The sequence below is a fragment of the Anarrhichthys ocellatus genome, unplaced genomic scaffold, assembly GCF_004355925.1.
Source record: "Anarrhichthys ocellatus isolate YVR2014 unplaced genomic scaffold, GSC_Weel_1.0 scaffold81, whole genome shotgun sequence".
NCBI classification, from domain to species: domain Eukaryota; kingdom Metazoa; phylum Chordata; class Actinopteri; order Perciformes; family Anarhichadidae; genus Anarrhichthys; species Anarrhichthys ocellatus.
Window position 1 is genome coordinate 1,011,901 of NW_022280111.1, and position 12,845 is coordinate 1,024,745.

At 43.2% G+C, this 12,845-nt stretch overlaps 1 protein-coding gene across 5 annotated transcripts in view; it reads right to left on the reverse strand.

The window, feature by feature from the left end:
- Positions 1 to 2,460: 2,460 nt before the first annotated feature.
- LOC116398321 (neuroendocrine convertase 1-like) overlaps positions 2,461 to 12,845 on the reverse strand; it is a 140,824-nt gene continuing 130,439 nt past the window's right edge. For all 5 annotated transcript variants that reach the window (XM_031874531.1, XM_031874530.1, XM_031874532.1 and 2 more), the window contains 3 exons: positions 5,511 to 5,621; positions 5,165 to 5,258; positions 2,461 to 2,789 (listed from right to left, as the gene is read on the reverse strand). In XM_031874531.1, the coding sequence (XP_031730391.1) occupies positions 2,595 to 2,789; positions 5,165 to 5,258; positions 5,511 to 5,621 (400 nt within the window). In that variant the 3' untranslated portion in view covers positions 2,461 to 2,594. The remainder of the gene's footprint in view (positions 2,790 to 5,164; positions 5,259 to 5,510; positions 5,622 to 12,845) is intronic.

The window sequence follows — 12,845 nt, forward strand, 5'->3', positions numbered from 1 at the left end:
AGAGAGAGAGAGAGAGAGAGAGAGAGAGAGAGAGAGAGAGAGAGAGACAGGATGCAGGAAGATCAAGGACACACAGGGTCAAAGTAACGTCTGGTATACCTTTTATCTGCTTGTGAATTAATCCTTAATGGTTATCATAGATATTAATGACTATATATTATTGTTTTCAAATTCTATAGCTAATCATGTCAGTGCAGTTTAAATCCATACTGTATATTGCTGGAAAAAGCCTTCTTTATATTGTGCAATACTGCCTGCAATACTGTCTGATAAGCAGCACAGGCACTGAGTGAATGCACCACAGATGGCGGTAGAGCGAGCACAGGGGAGAGAGCACATAGGAGGAGAGAGAGAGAGAGAGAGTATATTTCCAGCCCCGCGGTCTCGTCTCCTTCACAGCGCTGGAAGGTTAGCCGAGCCTCGAGCCATAACGCTCGCTCCCCTTTCACTTCAGTCCCGCTTTTATTCCAGCAGCACCACGACGCTCTTTGACAATTGTCATCATGACGAATCAATATAGACTCTCCACAGAGCCTCCTCCTCCTCCTCACTCCCTCTTCTGTTGCCCTTGAGTTTTTAAACACTGATCCGGCAGATAGTCCAGTTAAAGTCTCTTCCCAGGGCCTCCATTTTATAGTTTACCCTTCACTCTTCACCATCCCTCTTTCTGCCTTTTCTATTAGTCCTGTATGTCCTCTGTCTCTATGGCTCTGCAATTTCTATTCATGCAGCGGCACAGACAGATGTAAAAAAACCATCAAATGACAACATATGTTCAGAACCAACGATAAGTCAAATCTAGTACAGGTGATTAAAGTAGTCCTTCCTGTTCCTTCTTTCATTGGGACAATAAGAAGACTTTGGTGAACCATGATATTTAATCAATACTAGAAACAGAGAGATTTACATTTACAAGTTTATGTTTTATGTGTGTGTGTGTCCTTTTTCCTCTCTGTTCCTTCCTGCGAGTTGTAGCACTCACGCGTCTTATTTTCAGCGCCCTGTAATTGTTTGTGTACATGTTTCTCTCCAATCCACGGTGAAATTGACAAACAGCATAAAACCAATCAGTGTGTGTGTGCGTGTGCGTGTGTGCGCGCATGTGCTGATTAGCGGTGTGCTAAGGCATGTGGCACGTAAGATGTGAGCGTTAATTTGTGTTGCGAGCATCGCCGTGACTCGTCTCGGCCCTCTGGTAATGAGCAGTGGCGTCGTTGTGAGGCTCAGCTTCACGGTGTCTCCTCCCCGTCTCTGTGACATACTGGGCCTTGGTAATTGGTCACAGAGGGGACAGTAAATCTGCGCGAGGACGTGGGAGAGACACAGAGACGGAGAGAAAGAGTGTGTGTGTGTGTGTGTGTGTTTGCAGGAAGAGGTAGGTGATAGAGAACAGGGGGTGGGTGTCTTTCATCTTCACAGCTTTTTCTCTGTAAACCTCCAACTGTTTACAAGGACTGATGCCTACTTGCACTCACACAAACACATACATACAAAGAGAGAGCCCCCCCCCCCCCCCCTGCTACCACCCACACGTATATACAGTAAATGACCTCAGCGCGCTACTGTCTGTGAGTATGGATTCTAATCAGACGTCGGCAGTATTGTGTCTGTCAAACCCGGCCAAGGTTACTTAACCTTCCAGTCTTAATTTCCCTTCCATTTTAGCTCCTTCTTCAATATCAAACATCAGCACATCTATGAGAGAAAAAAGGAAAAGAAGAGTGTGGGGTGGGGGGTGGGGGGGGGGGGGGGGGGGGGGGGGAATGAAGATTGCCATGCTTGGCTGAAACGCGGAGATGAAAGTAGAGGATGATTCACATTGCTACTGCAGAATGAACTGAACCGAGCTGAGCTGTGCTGTGCTCGGCTATTTTTAAACTTCTTTACATCGCAGCTACTGGAGGGGGACCATGTGAAGCGGAGCAATTCATCCCTATATCATGAGAGAAGGTATGGGAAACAGGCAATCCAGAAAAGTAATGAAGTGAGTACTCAAAATGAGTATACAAGTTTTGCCAAGAAGATATTTGGGTACATTTTAGTTGAGTTAGTTATCACTTGACAGATCAAGCGGAATTTTCCAGACAAAAATATAAATGATATATCGAAGAATTGAGATACGCTAATAGCTTTGACAATATTGGAAACATCTGAATGATATGTTTTTATTACAATTTCTACTTTTTTGTAGAGTTCAAAGTAACTAAACTGTTTAAAACAGCAATTAACTAAAAATGCTAACAAAAGCATGCTCACAATGCTAACATGGCGATGCTTAACAGGTATAATGTAATGATAATGTAAAAATTACATTACAAAAAAAAAAAAGAAAAGATAAATCCTCAAGAGTAATAGTCCCAGATATGGATTGATATCTCCGAGAGTGACTCTCGTTGGGACTATGAAGTTAAGACTTGTAAGATGGAACATTTGTGAGATTGTTTTTGTGTTTCAGGTGTTGGTAACTATTTCTTATAAAAATGAAATATAATAATTACCATGTTCACCATCTTAGTTTAGCATGCTAATTAGCACTGCTAGTGTGGCTAAAGATGAAAAACTACATATAAAAAGCAGCGTATCTGACAGTACTCTCATCTCACCTGGAGGGTCCAGAGGCCTCGTGGCTGCTCCCCCCAGCAGTGCACCGTCATCAGGGTCCAGTTTTTCAGGCCAGCAGTGGAGGCGTCATTGGGCCGTGTATCCAACAGCAGTGATACGGTGCCAGCTGGAGACTCCAGGCTGATGGAGAGGTCACCGCGACACACGGTGTTGATGCTCACTCTCACCTAGTGAGAGACAGGTGGCAAGAAACAAAAAAGGAAGGGAGGTGTGAACGAGGAGAATGATGGAGGGATGGAGACATGAGAGAGGAAGTGGGTGGACAGAGACACAACAACATGTGAACATGTTATCTTACAGGCTTTCTCATCAGTACGACAGACTGTTGATGTTTACTGAGTGTGACGGAACTAACTAAAATAAGGACTGGTCTTTATGTTTTGGTAAACACACTTTATTGATCGATTACTTGACTTTTAAACCTTAAAAGAAAAGTTTGACATTTGACATCTTTGCTTTCTTGCTGGGAGTTTGATGACAACAATCGGCATCACTCTCATGTCTGTAGGCTATGTTGGATATTAAAATAGAGCCAGTAACCGGTTAGCTTAGCTTAACATAAAGACTGGGAACAGGGAGAAACAACTAGCCTGTTGTTGTGTGTGGCTTGTTTGATCTGTATGAAAGAAGCGTAAAAATTACAATTTTGCACAATTGTGCGTGCAGCGACTTTGAGTGTGCTTGGCAACCTTACGGGGACGACAAGACTCCAAGAAGTCACTGCGCCCGGCCAAGAAATAGTCACGGATATTCACCCCCATAAAACCACCCATATTTGATTTTACAATTTAAAATGTGTACAATATATATATTATATATTAACAATTAGTGATATTTAGAGGGGCTGGTAGGCAGATTTGACCTGTTTCCAGTCTTTGTGTTAAAAGTGGTATCAGTGTTTTTATCTCACTCTCTGTATGCACATTTTAAAGCATTGTGAAACAACCCCTTAAAATGTGAAGCAAGCCAATCATCACTCGTTAAAAAGCACTGGATTCCTGGGATAATCATTGCTATCTGAGGTATTACATGTGACACATGGACGATCAGGCCAATCAGAGTAATTTCGACAAGTTTGAATCCAAATCCATTCAGTATTTTCAGAGATACTGTGCATGTCAGACAGATGGACACTGATCTGTCCATAGCCACCCAAAGATGAAGACAAAGACAAGTAGGGAGCAGAAAGAGAAGACACAGTGACAAAAATGGTTGAGGGGAATATTAGTCAAATGATTTAAATAAGCACATGCAACCCCCAAAACCCCCACCTCCATGATTCCCACCCAGTAAACACTCTCTCTGTCCCTGTTCATCACAAGCAGCACATCTGGTGTGACAATGGCACATCGCAGAGAGAGACGCCAAGCTGCAAAAAGACTGACAGCCCGCTCCTGTTTACAGCGTGTTACCACGGCAACACATCCATCAATCACACCTCGCAGCGATGGCCTGACCCACGCTTTCTGCCAGGGAGCAGAGCCGCAAAGATGAAGCCTTTTCAATTTACATGCTGACACACTACCTCTCTCTCTCTCTCTCTCTCTCTCTCTCTCTCTCTCTCTCTCTCCTCGTTATTTCACAAGTACACACAACAACCTCACAAACGTAGACAACTCGCACAAACTCAAATGTGCACGTACACAGACACGAATGCCTGCTGACTGTCAAACATGAACACATTTGCATGTATGTGCCTGTGCTCAAGAAAACACAGTTTTGCCATTTTCTGCAAATGACACAGCCAACACATTAAGCATCACAGTATGATCTTTTTTTTAAATTTTATATCTCCTCTATTCTCAACACAGAAATCCCAAAAACAATTCCTATGAAATGTTCGAGCTTGCCTGGTTGCAGGCAGAACTTAATACACTTTGTCTGTATTTGTATAATGTCAAGGTCAACAGGAACATGGAAAGGCTGTAAAAGCCAATGTACAGCAAAATCACAATACAAGCAAGAAAAACAGACACTTTTTATATTTTAAAGGAATAGTTTGTCATTTTTGGAAATACTCTTAATCCTTTCTTGCCCAGAGCAACATGAAAATATCTAGGCCACTCTCATATCTGTCCCTTTAAATACGAATCTACAAACAGTTAGCTTAGCTTAGCTTATAGCAAAAAGACCGGAAACCCTGTGAAAACCCAACCAGGACAAGTTGTGGTTTTGCTGGTGGCCTGGGTACAACAATTTTTTGTTGTTGTTGTTTTATACTTCTATGTCTAAAACAAACACGATTTAACATGTTAATCAGTGAGTTTTAGAGGTGCTAGCTGGTGGGTTTTGGTGCCTTTAAAGAGAGCCAGGCTAGTTGTTTTCCCCCTGTTTGCAGTATTTACACAAAGCTAAGCTAACCAATTGCTGATTAAACCTTTATATCTAAAATAGTGCTTTTGATCTTCTTATCAAAATAATAAGTTTACATCCCAAAAAGTCGAAATAGTTTTTAAGATCTGCTTCAAGTAGAAAAACATCTAGTTATCCATAGAAAGAATAAAACAGATGTACTGCAAGTTCATGCCAACGGCCGCCTGACCTGAACGTGCTCCAGAGTGTTGATCTCATTAGTGCTCCCAAGGCAGGCGTCTGATTGAATGTTTACACTGACCCCGCCTCCTGGAGAAAGGATCCTAACCAATGAGAAAATCATTACATGAGTCAGTCAGTAAGACACACTCAATGATATCCATCCCCTTATACAAATATACAGACACACATTGACAGTATGGGTGAAGATAAGATGAAAGATTGTTGATTCCTGTGGGGAAGCTGCTCTGTTGAAGCAGGTAAAGTAATGTGATGAACTCAAAGCAATACAAATAGAACATCAGCAGCTATGGGTTTTAAATGAACATGCAGTAAGTCGATAGTAGTAGCCTAACCGGGTAGGATGGAGTGTGCATTCTTGCATGCACTTCCTCTGTGGAGCAACAGCGTTGAAGTGCACAGCCTGCTGCACCATCAGCCCTGCATCCAACAATCCGAAACCATACCTGCAACAAGAAGGGAACATGGACTCAATTATATGATATACTGTATGTGTTTATGTGTATACGATAAAGAAAAACATCCTTATGTCCCTCTCACACACACACACACACACACACACACACATGTGAGCTGGGGCTTTTCACGTGGGCGGCTGAATGTGCTGCAGGAGAAGAGTAAGTGCTAATGGCTCCGACATGAGGAGGCAACAAGTCATTGACGAAGATGATGTTGTCCTCTGACACAATGGCTTCCCGCTCCGTCCTGGCTGAGGCTGAGAGCTGCTGTTTGTACCGCCTGTAATTGCCTGGAGGATTGATTCTGAACAATGTGCCATCACACAGACTGTAATCAAGCCTCATTATTCATCCTTTACCACCCCAATCTGGGTGCTGGAGACACAATGGCCGACCCTTAAGCGGCGCCGCTGCCTGGTGACTGTATGACCACTGCCTATCTTACTCTCTCTTCTCCACTTTACCACTCCTGCCTCGCCATCTCTTTACGTCTCTATTGAATCATCTGCTCTCATCTTTCCTCTCTGCCCTGTACTTTTCACAGAGCAGCCGGCTATTCAGTGTTCCTTTCCCTTTCTAAATTCTCCTTCACTCTCCTCCATCAGACCTGAATTTCTTGCATCAGAACTCTCCCCCGCCACTTCAGCGATCCTGAAATCGCAGTCCTCATAAATCTCATCTTAATCCTCCCTCAAATCTTTCATTTTCATGCAGAGTCTCTCTTTCGGTTCCCTCTTGTTAAAATCACAGCCCTCAGACTGAGTAACAGGGCCGTAATAACCTTCACTCTCCCCGAACCCCTCCTCGTGGAAATCCAGGGGGGGTGACAAAGAGCTAATTTCTGCCATTATTACCATACAGACCTTATGCCGTTAATCTGCAATAAGTGAAATTCATTATCCAGATGACGGGGTCTCTCGGAGCAGCAGAGGGAGCGACAGAGACAGGAGAGAGGAGAGAGCTGATCAATAACTCAATCTGCTGCCCCGCATGGGGCTCCATCTCCTCTGTCTCAGACTGTCAGTGTGTCTGAGGAGGAGAGGCAGGAGCTGCAGCCCGCACCGTCTTCGTCCTAACAGCACGCCAAGCGATCAATGGACACAATCTAATCAGCCACTATCACCACCAATGACTTTTAGCATGTAGGTCCCAGCATAATAGCAGACGGTGTGAGGGGTTGAGGTGCGCTGCTGAGGTTCAAGGTCATTGGGGGGGGGGGACTGACAATTTCTTAATGCAGAAGACTAGAGAAGCGAGGAGGCGACTGACATGCATCCTAATATAGACCTAGACGTATTATCATTTGGCTCTCCAAGTTCCAAATGTGCTTACAATTGGAGATAAAAGTGTTTTTATTAAGTAATCAATATTTGCTAGAAGTCACCAAAAATGAACCGATTACAAGGAACTGTGATCCTGAATGCTCCCTAATATGTATTCAGAGATGCAGACAAACTCATTTCAGTGTAGTTGACTAAACTTAAAAACTAAAATATACTCTTTGAACTCACTTTAAAAAATGGTTCTTGGGGCATTTGTTTAGAGAGTTGGCACTGCAGAGAGGCACACAATGAGTTGTATGTAGAGAGGAGGGTTACATAGGACAGGGGTTCCAAGTCGGAATGGAAAGTGTCTCAATAAAGACACATCTCACTGAATACAGCCCTGCGTTTAAACAATGCAAGGGCTGTGCTGTTGTTGTTGTTGTTGTGGTGGTGGTGGGACGATTAAATAGAATCCAGGAAGGCTGATGTGAGTAACAGATCCATGAGATGGCTTATCAGATGCCAAAACACAAGTACAGCCATTTATAATACTCACACAGGACTTTACATCTCTGGAAACTATTTTATATTCAAAAAGCGCAAGATAAACAATAGTAATGCAGCGTTCATGTTGAAAAGTAAAGTACTAGAAATGTGTTTGCAAGTATAAAAGTATAATGAAAGCATATATGAAAAATATACTTCAATAAAAAAAAAAAAAAGAAAGCTCTCATTCTAAATTCCTAAAACAGCGGGGCATTGTAGTTTTTAGCCAACATCACAGGAGCAAATTGTGTATTTGTTGGGAACTATTTTCAACGGCGGATTAATCCACATTCTGTGCACTAGTGAGCATTAACGGCATCAGGACGATGTACGTGGGATTGACTCTAAATAAACTAAAGTCTGTGTGTTCATGGTAATACAGGAGCATGTCAACCATTGCAAGAGTGACTCACTGATTTATTTGTAATAGTTGTTGGAGCTCTTTGGCACAGAGGAATATGGTAGGCTTAGTCTCACGCTTTGGCTACACAGACAATACCTGTTATTAAGATGAATTCAGTTTAGAAGTTGTTGATAATTCATATAAATATAGAATATTACCAGGTCTAAGCGCTATTATTATCTGTATCTTAAAGGAGTCTTCTTCACCCTTATTGTAAATAATGTTCAAGATCAAATATCAATATTCTTTCATGTATTGTTTTCATGAAACAGACACTAACACACCACAGGCGGACGCACATCAGTGCCCCAAAGAGTGTGTACTTTGATTTAATGTCTTGATTTGGCTTCTTAAAATGTACAATAAAAACACCAGCAATAACAATAGATCACCTAAGCTATTTCACAGTGTGGGGAAAACTGATAATCTGACGTCTAATAAAACAGAAACTGTTTGTGACCGGGGCTTGCCACCCTGCTCGCTTTAAGTGATTAAATATACCCTCCCCACCCCTGTACCCCTTAGCGAGAGCTGTGCACCTATTAAATCCTACAGCTCCCGCAGATCGATCGGGCTTGCCCCAGCTCCACAGCCATAAACCCACAGACATATATCTGATAGAGAAAGCTGCAGGAAACAGGTTTACCCACGGTAGAACATGATGAAAATGACAGATTTTATGTCCCCTGACATGTCGGTGAAACACCACTGCTGAGCTGAGCCGCTTTCCAAGAAGAGTCTCCGGCCGAAAGACTAACACACTGCTACTTTCAGCAAGAGCCTTGTGATTTCTCCGACCAGAACTGTGTACAGGATGTATAGATGTTGTGGTGTGTGACATGGCTGAGTAGATAAGGCATCGGATTTGTAATTTTTTTGGAAATACTGTAAACAATGTTTCATTTTAAACTGTCTTTAAGATGAAACCCACATGATGCAATTGATGTCAAGTAATTAGTCAGAAAACACAGTCATCAAATTTTCAACTTGTTCTCTCTCCACCTCCTGCGTGGTCGCAGTGAGGTTGAGCCAAGCCGAACACAGAGTGACAGCTGATCTTCTGTCCACGCAGCACGAAGCGTGTTAAACCCCCGACCCCTCGCCTCCACAAAAATCGAATCTGCGGCCCTCGCATTTTCTCCATCCACTCTTACTTCTCGACGGCAAATGCCCTTGCAAACTCTTACTCCCTCCTTCTTTTAATCCATTAGGACGCAGACCACTCCCCTCCCACCCCCCACCCATGGGGCCTCTTTGTAACTGTCGAGGAACCCCTTTCACTTTTTGTTCTGCGGGCCTTCCCAGGTCCTTTCTCTGTTGATATTCACACCATCTGCCAGCAGCAGAGGAAGGTGCACACAGACCAGCTAGCGCTGAGACATCAGGATCTCCAGGGTCGAGGTGCTCGCTTGGTGCACATGGCATTAAAAACACAGTTTTAACAACTGGTATGCGACAACCAAAACAGATTTTTGCAGCTATCCAGGGACCTAGCTACTGCAGTCTCACCCCTTGTTTTCAGTGGTACGTCCTGCTAAGTCCACCCCCCCCCCAATAGAAGTAGCTGTAAAGAATCACTCAAGCCGCACTAAGCAGCTGCCTGCGAGTTAGGTCATTTTCCCAGGAGCCACAGAGTGGGCATTGGCAGGACCTCAAAAAGAGGGGACACCATCTGTTCAGCGCCTGAAAAGGTTGGTGACACCTTCTGTGGTACCAACAACTTCTAATTAAGTGGCCAGGAATGCAGTAGCAGCTCCAGCGCATGATTGGTGGGCTCGCCTTAGTTATCCTGACGACAACACAGCAGACCCCCGGTCAGTTTCACGCACCTCTCTGTCACATCAGGCCATGGGCTAATGAAAAATGAGCGAAGAGTGAATACAATAAACACTCGATGAAGGTGACACATGACTATAGCAGCGAACAAAAACTATATCAACTTGTTTTTTCTATGATTTTTTGTTGTACCACTTAATTGAATGTTGATCAGGAGCATAGAAAACTGCATTAGCCCTTTGGTCAATCCCAGAGTGGTTTGTTTCTGGTATATCATGATGCACTAATTTCATTAATATCCAGATTTGAATGAAATAACAAATGGACTTAACATTCTTCTGATTTCCATCGCTCTTACAGCCAAATCTGCTGCTCAGAAATGTTACTAATTAGGCTTATTAAGTAATTAAGAAGAGGTCTTAATTATATCTGCGCCACTGGGACCAACACGGCTGTAACCATGAAATGCTGTGCCGCGCTGCTCAGCTTTGTTGGTCTGGATGTTATACAATTTAATCCATTTAACTGTTATGAATGTATGTGTGTGTGTGTGTGTGTGTGTGTGTGTGTGTGTGTGTGTGTTTTTTAAAGAGAAAAAAAGATTTTGGAATGCATTTTCAGGCTGTATTAGGCAAATATCTGCCTGACATGAAATTACAGAGAGAGAAACACTCGGCAGCCTGCAACGGCACGGCCTCAAAATGTCAAGTGAATTACCTTGCGAAGAGTTAAAAGTTTAATGAAATATATTGCGCGGAGGCAAATGAGGGGTTTGGCACAGGCATGGACTTAGTCTCAGGAGAATGGGCACCAAACGGCCCTCTCAGTTTCTACAGCCATCAGTCAAAGTAGCAGCCACCCGTCCCCTTCTCTTACACAAGGAGACTTCTGTGGAAGCCACAATGATCTACACTCCATGACCTCACTCTCAGTGTCCAACATATTTTGATTTGTAGCTCGAGTGTTATTCAAACACAAATTCAAACGAGGATGAAAGTCAGCAGAGAGCTTTTGTTGGACGCACACCAAGGTACAGTCCTTTTAGATGTCTCTGCCCTTGTGGGGAATGAGAGGGAGAGAGGGAGGGAGGGAGGGAGGGGGGGGGGGGGGCATAAGATTTCCTCCTGGGCCCGAAATGCTTTTCTTACCCTGCGGACAAAGCAAACACTGAACCAGGAGCTTTTGTTTGCCTCTTCAAACGGACAACTTTTTTGATGCCATATCACTAAATGTGACAAAGCAAACAGAATGTAACGATCAAAAACAAAGTCTGTTTTTGTGTACTCATTGAAAGGTAAAACATCTGCTACATGATTTCATCATGGAAGCCACATAGAGTTCAAAAGTTCGGTATTCTTTAGGCTGCAGGTCAGTCTCGGGCATATGCCGTTATTGTTTGCACTATGGACAAGTCTAGAACAAATCCATGAAATGGATAGCGAACACGCATAAATAGTGACGTTACTTGTGTTTAGGGTTATAAAATCCCAGGAGCTGGAATCAAAATTTTTCTTTTGGGATTTGGGAGGAGTGGTGTGAGAAATTATATTTATCAACCCATTGTACTTGATCATGTTTTACAGCTACCTGAGATCCCATAAAGAAGTTTTCTGTCATAGACTTCATTTCATCAGTTCAAAATTATGTTTAAAAGCAATTCTCAAAGAACTTGGAAAAGTCATATAATATCTACTGGCTAAGTTAAAAAGGGCCTTGGGTCTCCCAAACACATCATTTTTAATATCGAATACTTGTGGTCATCGGCTATTGCTTTGCTTTTCAGGACTTTGCTCAATGCTCAACATGGAGGCCGAAATGGGATGTGTACAGTTGACAACTTGCTGTCAGCTAATCATGCTGGTGACATAATTTAACTCTGAGTGAGAATAAAGGAAAGAGACTTAAGGAGGTTGAATGCGCAGGCAGTTGTGGAACTTTATTTTGAAATTTCTACCCCTCTAGTAAAATACAAAAATTGCTACTTGTACATGAATTATGCATTAGTGGAGGTTTGGAAGAGCACTGCGTCTCTACAACCCCCCACCCGTCTTGTAGCACAGTAGGGTGGAGTGTGTGTGTGTGTGTCTCTGTGTGTGTAGGGGTTTGGGTGGAGGGGTGTGCAGGCACCCCTCTGTTTGCCTGCTGCACCCCCCTGCCGGGAGACATGGCACCCCCTGCAGGAGGTGCAGCGCTCCGCTTCCCCTGTCCCTCGGGGCGAGTCGCTGTATGTCACACACAAACACACACTCGGATCATTCAGCCCAGTTTATCTGCTGACCCATCAATCAAATGCATATCTGAGCACACACAATTAACGTCAACATTTTGCAACTGCGTGTAAGTATAACAATTCTTCAGGCTTGCAAAGGAAAGAAATTCTTTCAGTTGAGCCATATTCCACTCAAGACAAAAGTTCCAAAAGACGAAGTTAATGAGGAATAAGAACAAGAGCTCAAAACTGAGACGTCACGCCATTTGTTTCTCTTAATAAATTTATGTCTAAATAACACATACAGACCCGTAGAGAGCCTCCACTTCCTCTCAATAAGCCAACAATTACCCACACATATGTCTGCTTTCCTTTCACAGGAACCAATATCATTGCAAAGCTTCTCTAATATTAAGTGATGGTGGGATTGTTAGTGTGTGGATGAGCTGTATCTGTAATCTCACACAGATACACACACTTTCTCTCGCTCCCCTGAAACACATGTATATAGACAACAGGCGCAGTCACAGAGTAATTGGCTCTGCAATGAAAAAAGAGGAGGTCTGGATAATTAATTAATCTATCTGGCTAGGGCAGAGACGTAAGGCCAGTTTTACAACCCCACCAGGGAGGCTGAGGGAGAGAGAGAGAGAGAGAGCGAGAGAGCGAGAGAGAAACCCGCTGACCCGCTGAATCTGTAACTCTGCATGAAATTGAAATGACTTGAAAGAATGCATTCAGAGTGTACAATCAAAAACGTACTTCATTTGAGATCGAATGTATCTTACAAGAACACTGACTAAGTTGTGGTTGCTTCTCATTGTTTATGAGTAGAACTCGGTATTGTACTTATTTGTATTTTTGTTAGCTGAAATGTGTGTGTTGTATCCCATTTCCACTTCAGGAACTTTGTTAGGGGCCCAGAAACCCTTTTGGGAACTCAGAACCTTTACCTGTGTTTTCACCATAGACTGTGTAAGAAGGGGACGGAGTCGCAGTAAAGTCACCCATTG